The sequence below is a fragment of the Falco punctatus genome, assembly GCF_963210335.1.
Source record: "Falco punctatus genome assembly, chromosome: 1".
NCBI classification, from domain to species: domain Eukaryota; kingdom Metazoa; phylum Chordata; class Aves; order Falconiformes; family Falconidae; genus Falco; species Falco punctatus.
In genome coordinates, this window is record NC_137580.1 from 106582250 (window position 1) to 106596491 (window position 14242).

The window sequence follows — 14242 nt, forward strand, 5'->3', positions numbered from 1 at the left end:
AAGACAGGAGTTTCAGTGAACTACATACACCCCAGTGTTTATTAACTCCAGATTAGTGTGATAGGCACAATGCTGCATCCATGGGATCTCTCCCCACACTCTAAGCTTGTTCCTTCAGCCTCTTCAGCAGCTCCCTCAGCTGCTCGATCTGGGCAGTCACGCTGCTCTTGGCGGTACCACCCATGGCCGTGTACTGCTCCACACTGTTGACTACGTTGAAGACCTGGGCGACGTCGCTGCCAAACAGGGGGCTGGGGAGGCAAAGAGAAGAGGTGTCAGTGGGGAGCTTCGGGTGCTGCTGCCTGGCTTTACATGCTCGCTGCCTGCAGAGAGGGTGCATGAGTGGGGATGGAGCCTTTTTCCAAGGGGAAAGGCATCCTGCAACCCTGCCTCTGCACTTCTAGTGCCTGCCAGGAGCTGTCTGCGGCAGAGCACAGGGTCATCTCCAAGGGGAGCCTGAGGAAGTTTGGAGCCAAACTTCTGGAGGGCTGGTGCCTCCAGGTCAGGGCATGAGTTCCTTCCAGTCGCTCCCAATAGCTGCTGCCCATGCCCCGCTGGGGCTGAGTGGTAGTGATGTTCAATCCCCCTTCAGTGCTTGCAGGCCCAGCAGTAGCAGCACTGTCATTCAGGCCAGGAGGATTCTGGGGTGCTGTCTGGCCCGGGCATTTTGGGGAAGGGCACTACAAGGAGGCCTGTGCAAAGGGAGGCTGATACCTGCCTGTTGAGGGAAGTCATGGCAAAATAACAGTGATACGAACCTGATGCTCTTCAGGTCATCCAGAGTGAGATTATTGATGGTCATGCCTTTAGACTCGGCGAGGTGGACGGCCTTCCCAGAGGCAACGTGGGCTTGTCTGAATGGCATCTGCAGTGAGAAGCAGAGGCCGCAGTCAGTGGCCAGGCAACTGGGGTGTTTTTCAAAGGAAAAAATGGATATGCTCTCTTTTTTGGTTGGCTTGTTTTCACTTAGGACAATACAATCTGAATCCGGGTTTTCTGGGATGTGAAGAGGGGAGACTTTAGGAGGTAAAACTCCACCTGTAAATTACTATCAAGTCCACCCGGCAGCAGTTCCACTACTTGGGATACATGTAAAGAATGGGTTTCCAGCTTTCGGGTTTGTTGACCCGGACTGATCATCACCTGGGGACAGAACAGAAGGCCTCATCTCAGGCCCTCGCTGAGCAGTATTCCGTATCCAAGGAAATCACAGCTCCCAGTCTCCCACTGATACTTACTCCTTTATGTACCAAGTAGAGTGCCAGATCTGATGACAGGATCTCAGGGCTCAGTGCCTTCTCCATGTTCTCCTTGTTGATCTGCAGAAAGGAAGATCAAAGGGGGACATTATCATCAGTTCCACCTTGGGGACACATTAGCTGACATTGGGAACCATAATAAGCAGTGTGGGTGAGGCAGTGAGGAGCCCTCACCTTAGGACCAGTCCAGAGCTCTTTTACCCATGCCACTCACAGAATGTGTGCCCCAACCCTATTCAATAGTGGGAGGCTGGAGCTTTACCTGCAGGGTAGAAATCACTCCCGTGGCAACCTGGAGCACAGCATTCAGGGTGTCCACAACATCAAAGACAGCCTCCTTGTCCTCCTACATTAGCACAGGGATGGAAACTGCTGTGAGTCAACCTGATGCAGCCCAAAAGCCCAACAGCCCAAGCAGCCCAGCCAGCAGAGCAAGCTGGTCATCCCAGGGGCTCCTGCTGTGCCTGGGGTGTCAACTGCAGTGTGCTGCCCCTCAGCCCCTTTCTCAGCATCCTGCACACAAGCAGGGTCTGTGCAGGGAAACGTAGTGGCAAGACTGCTCAAGAGCAGAACAGAGCTGTGTCTGCTGCGAGACATGATGTGAAAACTGACATCTGTTTTACCTGCAGATCCTTGTTGTAGGTGCTTGGAAGTCCTTTGAGGACCATGAGAATAGCAGCCAACTGCAGAGAGAAACGGGAGAGGCACTTCGTTACAGGAGAAGAACAACATTGCCCCCGCGGAGGTGAAGAGCCGAGACTGGGCATGTTGCTTTACACAGAGGCATGAAGAAGGAACAGTCTTCAGCCATGGTGTGAGCAGTTTCCCCATCCCGCTTCTTTCTTTAGCGGGCTCACCCGTCCAAACACTCGTCCAGCTTTGCTGCGGATCAGTTCCAGGCTATCAGGATTCTTCTTCTGAGGCATCAGGCTACTGCCAGTGCTGAAAGAAAGGTGTGTGGAGTGTAACAGTGAGCAGGACCCCAGTCCCTACAGACACAGGTCATGCAACATGCTGGCCCAGCCTTCCAAAAGCCACGCGCAGGTCCCCCTTTCCTGGACACGGCTGCAAAGCGTAGGAAAGCAGTGAACTGGGTGTGCTGAGTTTCTCAGGTCTCCCATAGCAAAGCCTTTGGCTTTGCAGTCTTGTCTGGAGGTACCACGCAGTCCCAGCTCTCAAAGAGGAAGCAAAAATGAGGCTTCCCCCCAGGCAGCTCCATAGATGGTGTCAGCAGGCCAGCTTAAGTGTTGCTGTGACCTCAGAGAGGGAGGGCTGTGGCTGTGCCACCCTGAGAGATGAGGAGTCTGTTGGCATTGCAAGCCTGGCTAGTCAAGGAAGGGCTTTGGCAGGCATTCCCAGCCGAGGAGGAAGTTCCCTCTGCCAGCAGCTGCTGGGGAGGAGCGTCTGCTGAATGCAGACTTGACTGAGTTACCAGAATCAGAAATAAGTGATCATTACTGAGGGAGTGTTCACCCTACAGCTGCCTTTCTGCCAACCTTTCAATGCTGTGTCAGCCTTCTGCAGCTGGGAGACCCCAGCCACTGTCTCATTCTCCTAGGACTGGGATAGCTGAGGAGGAGAGGCTGAGGGAAGGGCTGTCTGCCCAGAGAGAAGAGATTTACCTATAAGCATCAGAGAGGGTCAGAAAGCCAAACTCGCTGGTACTGTAAATGATGAGATCTTCGGCCATCTTGCTAAGGTGGATCATCAGCAGGGTGGCAACAGAGAGGAATTCCACTGCAGAGAAGGCAGGAAATGAGAAGGTGAAAAATTTTCTTGTTTGCTTGACAACACAGAGATCTCTGACTAAAGTTTAAACACGAGCAGATTTTCTGTACAATTACTTCCTAGTGAGGGATTTCAGTCCCCTTGTTAATGGAGGTTAACTGGGAAGGTCTCAGACTCAAGCCTGCTTCTAAAATACCAGTGGGACAAAATGACTGAGTTGTGCTTACCCACAAAGTCTCTCTCGCTAACAGCGTCCATGCTGTTCAGGCTGATGGAAGCAAAGTCCAGCTCTGTAAGGAAGGTGATGGACACAGGAGGTCAGGCTTGGAGTGTCTGGAGCTTGAATGCATCAGGCTGCCCCAGAATGCAGGTGACTGTGAGCCCTTGAGTAGTCCAAGGAATACAGATGTACTTAAGGGCTACACTGCCTGGGGTCTTTGTTATTAGCCCAGGCAGCCAGTGAGCAGCTGACGTGGCTTTTCCTGCTCAGACATCATAGGCATTGCCCTCTCTCATTGCAGTGAAAAGCCTGACGAAAGAAAGACTTTTGCTCCAGACAGTGTGTTCCGGTGCCATTGGGAGCCATGTATCAATGCTTCCCTCCCTCCCAGATATTAGAAGTAGCCCTATGCCACTCAGTCATAGGGAGACATTTACCACTACGCAGAAGTTCTCTATCAATTTCCAGTGGGTTGCCAGCCAGAGCACCGCTGCCAGGGAAAAAAGAAACTGAAGTCAATCAATATAATCTGCATATCCCAACCAAAACTGAGTTCTACGAAGCCAGGAAGGCTGCTCTGAAGATTTTGCAGAGCAAAGAAAGGCCCAGTAATTACAAAACCAGTGGACTTTACCTTCCCAAAGGCAAGACATTGATCCTCTTCTTCATCTCTCCCAGGCGCTCAGAATCACGGGTCAGAGCAACAGCATGGCTAGGAAAGGACATGACAGATGAAGCACATGAAGTCAGAAAATGTCACTTTCCTTCCCCAGAAGTGTGCTGCCATGCCTGGAGCCTGGGATTGCCTCTTGAATAAGAAGAGGCTTGAAATGGAGCCTAGGCACTAAGGCCCTTTGAAGTGCAACAGCTGGTATCCATACAAGATTCTCCACCCATTAGCTAAGGTATAACTGTGGCCAAAGGTTGGAACATACAGGGCGTCAGCCTCCACTGCCCACCCAGTGCTTGGGAGTGCCTGTTCCAGTTGGCAGGGTCACCTCTGGTTTGCCACCACCCCCAGCTGCCCCCTCAGAAGATGATGCTCCCTCTTGTAGGCTCCAGCTGAGCAGGGCCCTGAGGGTGGAGAAGGCTTCCTCCAGCCAAGAGTGAAAGGTTGGTTACCTGAGCAAGAACTGGCTCCATCTGATGGGCTGAGCTTTCTGCAGGTGGGTGTAGCCAGGCAAGATAACATCAATTTCTCTGCATGTGAAAGGAGAGAAGGAGGTGAGCAGCAGCTGCCAAGACAGAGGGCAATGGCAGGAACACTCCCGGGTTTCCTGGCAAGGTCGCAAGGAGAATATCTTTGGCCTGTGGTGTTTGGAAGTTGCTCTTGCTCTTCCTCTCCCTTTCACCTTTCCACCTAAGCACACTGGGTTTAGGCCTCGCGATCTTCCAGTGTGGGTGTCTGCCCTAGGCCTCCCTGGAAAGTCGCCTGGTACAGTAATCCCTCTGTGGCAGGCAAGGATTCCCCGCTCCACCACCGTTGGGGAGCGTGGTTTGGGAGGAGGAGAGCTACAGGGAGTTAGCAGAGCTTTCCTCAGACAGAGCAACTTGAAACACGCTCAAGTTCCCCACTCCTTCAGATGGATTTGGTGCCTTCTGAAGTGTTGGGCAGACCTCCAACCTCAGCTCCTTTGCCAGAATGCACTGGGGGAAGAGGCAGGTCTCTGATGTGGACTGTGGAGGAGCCCTGTGCTACCACACACCGCCTGCCTGTACCTTCCTCCACAGGAGACTGCTGCTGCCCTGATTGCTGCTAGTGAAAGAGCAAGGCCAGAAGTCTCCTGCCCCAGCAAGGCCAAGGCCGTGGATTTGCAAAAGGACTTACATGGCAGCGCGTTCCACCAGGGTCTTAATGAGTTGCAGGAGGTGAGTGGAGATGACAGAGAGGGAATTCTTCATGAAGAGCTTCAAGTCAGTCACAACCTGTATGTGGTTGGCCACAGTTAGACAAAGCAGAATGTGACATGCATAGCGACTGGCCACTTTTACTGCAAGGTAAACCCCTTCTTGTGCTGTGTGATGGGAAGGTGCATCTTCCTCTCCTCATTTGGTCGCTGTGATGTGGTACTGTCACTAAACCTTGCTCTCCAGGAAGAGAGCCAAAGCCCATTCTGATCTGAGGCCTCCTGAAGTGAGAGGGGGAGGAGTACAAAGGAGACAAAAGAACGATTGTGTACCCACCTGATCATTCCTGCTTCTTCCAGTGTGCAGCTTTCCAGCTATGTCTCCGATCAGCTCCTGAGGACAAGAGGAGGATTTCTATCGGTGTCTATATTCTAAGCAGGAGACTCCACACAAGCAGACCTGCTCCCTGCCTGGAAGGGACTCAGCTGCAGGATGCTGTGAGTAGCCATGGGATCTCTTCTGGGGAAGGGCAAGTTTGGGTTCTGTGCTTGTACAGTGCCTCTTCCACTCAAGAGGTCTTGGAGACACTTGATTGTGCACCTGGGGTTTTGGTGCCACAAGGTCCAGAGGCATTTCACAGTGGGGCAGAGGCACATGCACTTAATGTCAGGCAAATCTAGCTGCAGAGGAACGGGAAGAAGAGGTTAGAGGGCCCAAACCTTTAGTCTGCGTTCGTTGGCAGTGTGGATATCCTCATCGGTTTGGGTCACCACAAAGACTCCTTTCGACCATTCCTCAGAGATCTACAAAGATCAGCAGAAACACCGGTCAGCCACTACAGTTACCCTGCTGGGGGGGCGGGGGGTGGTGGTGGTGGTGCGGAGCTGTAAATGTCCCCAGCAAATACAACTTCTGCCATCCCAATGGAAGTTAAAATGTTAAGTCTCACACAAGCTCTGGCATTCCTGTTCTTTCAGGCCAAGGCTGGCTGCTTGGCTCTGTCCTGATAATCTATACTGCACTTGATGGGATTCATCTCTCTACCCATGGTGATCCTGCAATGTTATGGCTATAGGAGGATTTAAGCATTGCAACCAAGAAGTGAGCTGACATGTCAGTGAATGCTTTAGCATTGTCCATCAAGGTTTTCCTATACAAGCATTGTATGGAGTCACCATTGTCCATGGTGGGTGAGCAAGAACAACGGATATTTTAAAAAAGTGCTTAGCTGCTGACTTCTCTTCACCCCTATACAATGCTATGCATTGCTTCCTACTAACTCGGGCAGCCAGACTCTAAAGGACCCCAAGTGCCAGCAGAAAAGGTATATTTCTAATTCATGCTGAAACGATTCCTGGTGCATGTTCAGTCTAAAGAGGATGGATGGGCAGGTCACCCTGAGCACGCTGACCGAGGCACCATCACTGCCATAACAAGCATTGACAATGTGCTCATCAGGGCTCCAGGCTCTCACTGGGGCTTGTCAGGTGGTTCACATCCTGCTCTTGGGCTTTGGTACCTTTAGCCGGATGCGATTTGCGTATCAATCCCCTGCCCAGAATGTTTCCAACAGTACCAAGTGCAATACACGTGGGCCTGTCATGCCTATGATCTAGGACAGCATTCCCTTCCAGGAAAGCACCTGGGCACATGCCTAGCTCTAAGGAGTGGGATGTGGGGACATTGAAAGCTGGATTTTAGCACAGCCGCTGAGGGAGGCTACTGCAGATGCTGTCAGATAAGGAGCCATTCATTCCAGCACACGTGACAGTTTGTGAAGGAAATAAATACCTTTTCCAGGCCACTCAGGATCTTCTCCAGCTCAGTTTTAGATAGGATCCCAGCCTTCTCCAAGGCTTTGGCATAAGCCATGCTCCCCTGGATATCAACTTCAGACAGTCTCTGATCATAGGTAATGGAAGCGCTGAGCATCTCCATGACTGGATCTGTGCTTCCGACAAACCTTCCTCCCAGCATTTTATCCCCCTATAAGTAATGAAGAGTCACGTTTGAAAGGCTTACTGATATATCCCCTAAAAACAGATAATGTCCTTCCCACTCCTTGTCCATGTAAAACTGCAGGCGTACTCAGGAATGTTTTTTTCAGTGTGTACCATTGACCGGAAAAGCCCTGGACTTCAGAACCTTTGGCAGGTAGTTTTAGGGGTGGATATCACATCACTGTCACTAGCATTTAGCCCTTGAGCGGTGAGGTCTGTCTCAGGAATCCTCCAAGATATTTTACCTTTGAGGGCTCTGCAGGGATTGTGTCCTGTCTGTGAAAATGATTATCAGGGCAAGAAAGACCAGCATCGATCTCTCTTTTGAGGCAGCTGCTGATCACTGGCTCTTTGATAAGTCTCCTGATAGGGGAGAAAAGTAAGGGAATCAGGGTTGTAGTGAAAGCTAGTATCTACTTTTACTTGAAATAATAATTTTTAAAACCCTCATCTTTTAGGGAGACTATAAGAACATATTCAGCTGACAAAGAGCTGTGGGCCAGCAGTAGCCACATCCTCTACAATGCTCCTGTAAGTACGAAGTGTTAGAAGTTACAGTTTGAAGCATCTCTGGAGTCGATGACGTGCTTGCAAGCTTTGGCATAAAATTAGCATAAATCTGGTTAAGGTACAACTGCAGGAAGGGAGGTCTGGGTACCTTTCCATATTACAAATGTTCGTGTAAAATGGAAGGGAAGAAAAAAAACCCCACGGCCCCAAAGACCCCCCGGAAGGGCTGGGAGGCCGCGCCGCCGGGCCACCCGCTTGGCTACCATGGACAGCGGCCGGCCCGGCCGGGCGCGCCCGGGAACCCCAGCAGCCCCCGGCCCCGGCCATGGGAACCGGCGTGCTGGGAGAGCCTGCCCGGCTCGGGGTGCAGGCATGGGGTGCTGGGCGTCGAGCTTGGAAGGAGGTTGGTCAGTAGGAGCTTCGGGGAGAGAAATCGGGGTGGAAAAGCCAAGCTTTGCAGCTCCTCGCTGGGAAACTGGTCCCCTGGGGTGGATGGCAGAGGGGCTGGGGTGTGAGCGGCCGGTGCGGGGGGGCGGGGCTTGGATGGGGAGCGGGATCTAAGTGTATCTTCACTGCTGTGGCTTTTCGGCAGAATCAGACAGAGGTGGGTCGTCGGAACTATTGCCGCAAATACCTTTGCTGTCCCCTTCTCCATTTACAACCCAGGAAAACAAATCAAGTAGAGAAGCACCCGAATGAGTGTGGCAGGTTGCAGCGCTGGGGTTATCACGCTGTTGAGCTCGCGTTTACCAGAACACCCCGAGACCACCCCACCGGAGAAGCAAAGTTCACCCTCACCTCGGCTGCCATTTCGGACGACGTTTTGCTTGTTTGGGCAGCGATCCCGGCAACTGGTGCAACCTGCGGAACAGCGAGGTGAGGTGAGGTGAGGCTCTGCCTCGGTGCCGGAGGGGGTCCCCGGTGCCGGAGGGGGTCCCCGGTGCCCGGCCGGCCCCGCTCACCTGCTCCGCAGCGCAGCCCCGGCTGGTCGCTCGCTGCTCCCTGGCCCCGCCGCCCCGCTTTTACACGCCCCGGCGCGGGGCTGGCGGCTCGTCCCGCCCCGGCGGGGCGGGGTGTCCCCGGGGCCGGCCCCGATCCGGTCCCCCCCTTCAGCCCCCTTCGCCCTTCCCACCCCTCTCCGGCCCCTGCTCTCCCAGCGCACGATTAGCGAGTCAGGGAGAGAAGTTTCTTTGGCGGCAGGGTCGCTGCAAGGAGGAGGGTCGGGAGAGATGCTCTAATCTTGCTTGTAAGTGAAGTTATTGGTGTAGCTGTAGGCAGTGTTCCTGCAGTGCCGGAGGGTCTTGTGTGTGGACAGGTCAGCTCCGTTTCTGGGAATATCCCTGTACTGAAGGAGCCGCATCACTCTGTCATACCCCTCTAATGAGCAGCTGTTGATATGAAGGTAATTGATATGATGGCTGGATCATTATTGCCCCATCCCCATTGCCACCCCAACAAACACAAGAATAAAAAGAGATGAGAATTAGTTTCTCTTTCCCGTTTCTGTGTGGATGAGACTTTTCATCCCTCTTGTAAGGACACTGTGGCTCCAGCTTCGGGGCTTCCCGGCTGTCACCCGTTGCATGGAGTTACTCTTGCCAAGAGGCTCCTGTGAGCCTCAGACTGTGGCTGTGGGGTGTGAGGTTGTGCACTGCAGCCTTGGCAAATAGCCGATATCTTAGACCCATCAAACCCTAAATATCATGGAAGTAAAGAACCTATTTAAATTACAAGAGAGCTTTGGGAGCAGCAACCTGGAAAACCAAGGCTCAGCACCAATTTCTCATTAACTCCTCAGACACAGCACTTTTCTGCAGCCACTCCACGGAAAGCTGAATGCGAGAACACTTGCCTTACTGAGTGTGCTAATACAGTATAATATTTTTCCATCTGCATGGTCCAAACCTTTCACAGAGCTCAGGAAACATTACAACCTTCTTGTCCACATTTTAGTGGGTTATTTTCTTCCCTTTAACTGACCCTCTTGTTCTTTTCTACTGTTCTTTCAGTTCTGCAACTTATATCCTTTTCCTTTCTTGCACCAGGACATTCACACTAGAAATCAGTGCTTGATCATTTTGTGATTATGATCCTTCCTACTGTGAAATCCCTGATTTTTACTGCTTTTCTTGTCTTGTTCACCCTTTAGGAGTGTCTTTATCCTTACTTTGGGCTTTGAGAGGAGATTGCTGATGTGTTAGGAAAATAGTAAGCACTGAATTTATAACTGGAGTGAATCTATGTCTATAAGATCTTATTAATTTATGTCTGATATTACATGTGGCAAGGACATGTGCTTTCATGTGGGATCTGTCAGCAGTAACACTGTGTTTAGCAAACTTCATAAGGATTAGTTTTCTTTTAGTGCACAAACCCTGTCCCAGTTTATATCTAGGAGACAATTAATTCTCCCTTTTCCCATTTTCATATGAAACAGGCAATAACTATCCTTTCTATATAATAAGCCAGTGTAGAATATAGAGTAATATTTTTATAATAAACATGGACATGGAAGTGAAACTGTAAATCCAAGCAGAAGTCATTAATGTGAAAATGAACATTGAAGAAATAGGATCTTTTGAAGATGCTTGGATGTGGAAAGCTGAACTTTTTTGAGGGGAAAACAGTGAAACAGCATTGCAAAACAGGTTTTCTAATGCACACAAATATATTCTTATTACTATCTTCTCTACTTGTTCTGTTTTACATGGCTCTCCTTCTCCTATCATCTTCTTTCAGTATTTTATTTGTTTAGTGAAATACAAAGATTAACCCCCAAAATCCCCATCCCACAGTTAAATACCAAGGAATGTCTGAGAGAGAGGTCTTCCATTTATTTTCCCTTCTGGTGTGGGGAATGGCACATCGTTCATACATTAATATTCCCAGTCACACCCTTTTCTAAGCTGACATTCAGTGAAATAGTACTAGAGAGTAAATTGCCCATTTTGAAGGATGGAGAAGGTTAATTAAATATATTTTGATGTCCTCAGAGATTTGAACTTTATTTTTTGCTTGCTTTCATCATCAGTCACATCCTTACTATTTATTTTAGAGTGTATTTTTTTTTGAAAGAGTGCAACACTTGGGCAGTGCAGCTCTGAGGGAGTGCTTTAGTGTTTTCTAGAAATACACTTTTCATAATAGGGCTAATTTTCATAACTGAGTCCGGTGAAGAAAAATGGTAGCATAAACTGCTACAGTGCACCTTTTTTGAAAACACTGCTTTTTAACTGTGATTTTGGTTTAGAAAAAGAAAAAAGTTCTGTGGTCTGAAAGTGCTAGTCAAATGCACTGTCAGCTAGACTGATGTGAAGCAGTGCTGACATTTTTTGTTAAAAAAACTCCCAACTTTGTTTAATGAATTTTGAATGTAAAAGAAAAAAAGACACCATACGGTGATCAGCGAAATGCTGAATACAGTAAACATCTTTCATGACAAAGAATACAAATACCCTGCAGATCTGCTTTCAATAGCAATTATTAGGCCCCCTGCTTTCAATAGTTAATACCGAGGCCCCTCTCTCACCAAGCCTTAGTGGTAACAATCACAAGCCAATGCTTAAAATGTTGACATGCTAAGCACATTTAGAAAAACCTATGTCTGCATTCCCTATGGATGGTGTAGCATAACTGTCTAACACCTAAAGTGCAGCATTAAAAACTGTTAGTGAAGGGAGCCAATCACCTCATCTCCTGAAAAGTTATATGTAAGGGTAATGAGTTCTCTCTTAGATATTCTTCTCTCTTGCGTGATGTCAGTGGACCTGTAGCTGGTCCATATATGTATTTACACCCTCACAGGCTATATGTCTCCATTGGAAAATACTTAGGAAGAACATTAGAAGAAAAATTGCAAGCTGTTGAAAGAGGCATTACACTTGTTCATCCCAGCTGCTGGTATCAGGCATCATCATCATGGATTGTAAAAGATGTATCAGCAAAGGTCTGGAATGAAATTTTTGAGAAACAGTGAAAATAAAGATCATAAAGTGCTGTTGGGGGGAGATATAAAGAGGAGATGCGAAGGAGAAATAAAATTAATATGCTGAAGCTTCTGAACCCATATCTAAAGAGAGTGATGAGAGGCAGGCAAGGATTAGTAGATTTCTGGAACAAAACTCTGAAATGTGACAGTGTGGAAATACTGTATTTTCAAATGGGAGCTGACATCCTTTCCCTTCTTTTTTTCCCTTTAACCTTGCTGGGAGCTGGTGTACAGGCAGTTTCATGTGCGGGGTTTGAAACATGGCAGAGAAGCTACAGAGCATTTACTGTGCCGGTTTTGGCCAACTTACAAGGTCAGTTAATCCTGGCATGAAAAAGGAGAGCATCCATTGCATCCCATCCACTGAGTCAGACCAACGGCTTTCAGTCTGCAGTTTGAAGACCTTTCTCCTGGCTCTTTTTCTGTAGGACTCATGACAAATGATTCTGGAGTATAAATGAATTTGTATCTGTCCTACATTCTGTATGCGATGGGTTCCACATGTCCACTGAAACTTTTCTAGGGGTTTTCAACTGAAAAGGTCTGGAAAAGCTCTGCAGTTGGCTTTTAAACTTCGCCTAACACTTAGGTATCTGATGACGATGGTTCCTGGAGAGCTGGGAGTTCTTTCTTGCCCACTGTGCTGGCATGAAGACTGATCCTGAAGTGCTGCAGTTTGCTCACGTTATTCAGAGTTGACTTAGGATTTGCAATACTTCAAGGAGAAGCAAAGTCCCAAAAGTGGGAGTGGACGTTCCTCTGGCTTGAGCCTGGAAAGGAAAGCAGCTGGTGGATTTTGTGCTAGTATTGCAGGATGGAGGTTGTGAGCTCAAGTCTGACCCGTTTGGTTCCCTTGATTGATCTTAGAACAGCCCTGCTGCAAATGAGCAAGTCTATGTGTATGGGACTCCTTAGGGAGTGAGTGGTGGTGGTTTTGCATATAAACTTTTGCCTGAAAGTTAATGGCCAAATCAAGTAATTAATGTTTCCTGGGCTCTCAGTTTCTGAGCCAAATTTCCTTGCTGCAGCTGATAGGATTTTCAGCTATTTGCACCCAATGAAGCATCTTCAGATTTCATCAGAATGAAAAGGGCTCTCGCAAAACTTAACAGCACATAGATTCATAGGAAAGAATCACAGCGATGGTAGGAAAAGATATATGATGGTGATGAACTTGGTAAGATGATGTACAGGTGCTTTAAAAGACAATAGGAGAATTATAAAACTAGTTCAGCCTTACAGTATTCTGTTTGCAGATGACTACAGCTTTGATTTTCGAGGACCTCTACGATACTATTTTCCCCTTGTCATACTTAACAGTGGCTAATTGTCAGAATCGGAGCAGGGTTGCAGAACACACGGTGCCCCACGGAAATTTTCTCGTACTTTTCTGCCCACAGTGGTTACAACTCAGGGGGCGGGGAACACGTCGTCAGCTACAGCATTGGTGGTTCAGTGGTAGAATTCTCGCCTGCCACGCGGGAGGCCCGGGTTCGATTCCCGGCCAATGCAGCTGACTTTTTTTTTTTTAATCACTACGCTGCGTTTCTCCTTCCTTTTCCGCTTCCGTCCCGGCCGCCGAAACCTCCTTCAGCTCAGCCCGGCCTCCCCCGCGCTCCCCTCGCCGTGGCCGGGCGGGCCGTTAGTGGCGGCCGGTGAGGGGGAGCCCCCCAGCGAGGCGGCGGACAAGATGGAGGTGTAAGGAGCGGCGGCAGCGGGGGCTCCAGGGCCGGGGGGGGCTGGGGCACATCGATGTGCGCCCGCCCGTGGTGTGTGTGCGGCTGCATGTGTATGGCCCGGCCTGCGGGGGGGTATATCTATATGGCCCTGCCTGCCGTATGTTGCTGGAAGGGTAGATATATGGCCCTGCTGCCGTGTGTTGCTGCGGGGGGGTTATAAATATATGGGTCTGTCTGACATATGTGCTTGGGGAGGTATATCTATATGGGCCTGCTTGGCATATGTGCTTGGGGAGGTATATCTATATGGGCCTGCCTGCCGTGTGTGCCTGGGGGGGGAGGTATATCTGTGTGGGGGGTGTATTGGGCCTTTAACACCCTTACAACCAGCAATGTGTTCAGGCATTCTGATGAGAAACTGGGGCGTTTGTTTGTTTGCTTTAAAAATCCTGCTGAAGCATCTGTTTGTTTGGGCAAAACAACTTTTTGGCTCTGCCTCCCCATCTCCCCTGCCCTCCTGTCTCCTCCTGCTCCCTCCTCTGACCTGCCCTGGGAGAGGGGACATGAATCCTCCACTGCAGCTCCTGGAGAGAGCTATTCCTGTGAGCATCAGGTAGACAACTTGGAGTTGCCGGAGCTGAATATGTTGGAGAAGGAGAAAACCTAACAGGTGTGCGCCAGCAATTGCAAACACAAGAGGTGACTCAAAATTTTGGCTAGCCAATAACTGGGGGCAGTTACAGCAGCCAGCCTCCAGCCTGCTGTCCTGGGCAGCAAGGTTTTTTGCCTTCCTATGCTGACAGCACTGTACGTGTTTCTGTCTTGTTAGCGTCACTTGCGCACAAAACAATAGGATTTGACCTATTTTCAAGCTTAGAAACTCATGAGTTCTGTGGAGCTCGCTACATTGTGTAGTTATAGATGTATACGTGGAGCTGGTTTCTAATGAATGGGGTCATGGAGGATGCAAGTCCCTTGGGCATGTATGTTGGCATCCACCATAAGTCAGC

The 14242-nt window shown here is 49.6% G+C and overlaps 2 protein-coding genes across 3 annotated transcripts in view; one reads left to right on the plus strand and one right to left on the minus strand.

Annotated features, from left to right (window-relative positions):
- Window positions 1-10: 10 nt before the first annotated feature.
- On the minus strand, window positions 11-12987 carry LOC308058405 (argininosuccinate lyase). The gene is made up of 17 exons (XM_080374109.1): window positions 8528-12987; window positions 8364-8426; window positions 6847-7041; window positions 5775-5858; window positions 5392-5448; window positions 5036-5133; window positions 4330-4407; window positions 3842-3919; window positions 3645-3697; window positions 3215-3277; window positions 2882-2996; window positions 2117-2201; window positions 1883-1942; window positions 1522-1605; window positions 1239-1319; window positions 759-865; window positions 11-251 (listed from the first exon to the last, which is right to left on the minus strand). The coding sequence occupies exons 2-17, from the start codon at window positions 8373-8375 to the stop codon at window positions 101-103; spliced, it is 1401 nt and encodes a 466-aa protein (XP_080230235.1). The 5' UTR covers window positions 8376-8426; window positions 8528-12987; the 3' UTR covers window positions 11-100.
- Window positions 12988-13100: 113 nt separating this feature from the next.
- CRCP (CGRP receptor component) overlaps window positions 13101-14242 on the plus strand; it is a 33608-nt gene continuing 32466 nt past the window's right edge. Inside the window, exon 1 of one of the 2 annotated variants that reach the window (XM_080374148.1) lies at window positions 13101-13251. In XM_080374148.1, the coding sequence (XP_080230274.1) occupies window positions 13244-13251 (8 nt within the window). In that variant the 5' untranslated portion in view covers window positions 13101-13243. Of the gene's footprint in view, window positions 13323-14242 lie in introns of both variants that reach the window. The other variant, XM_080374149.1, reaches the window with a different exon arrangement.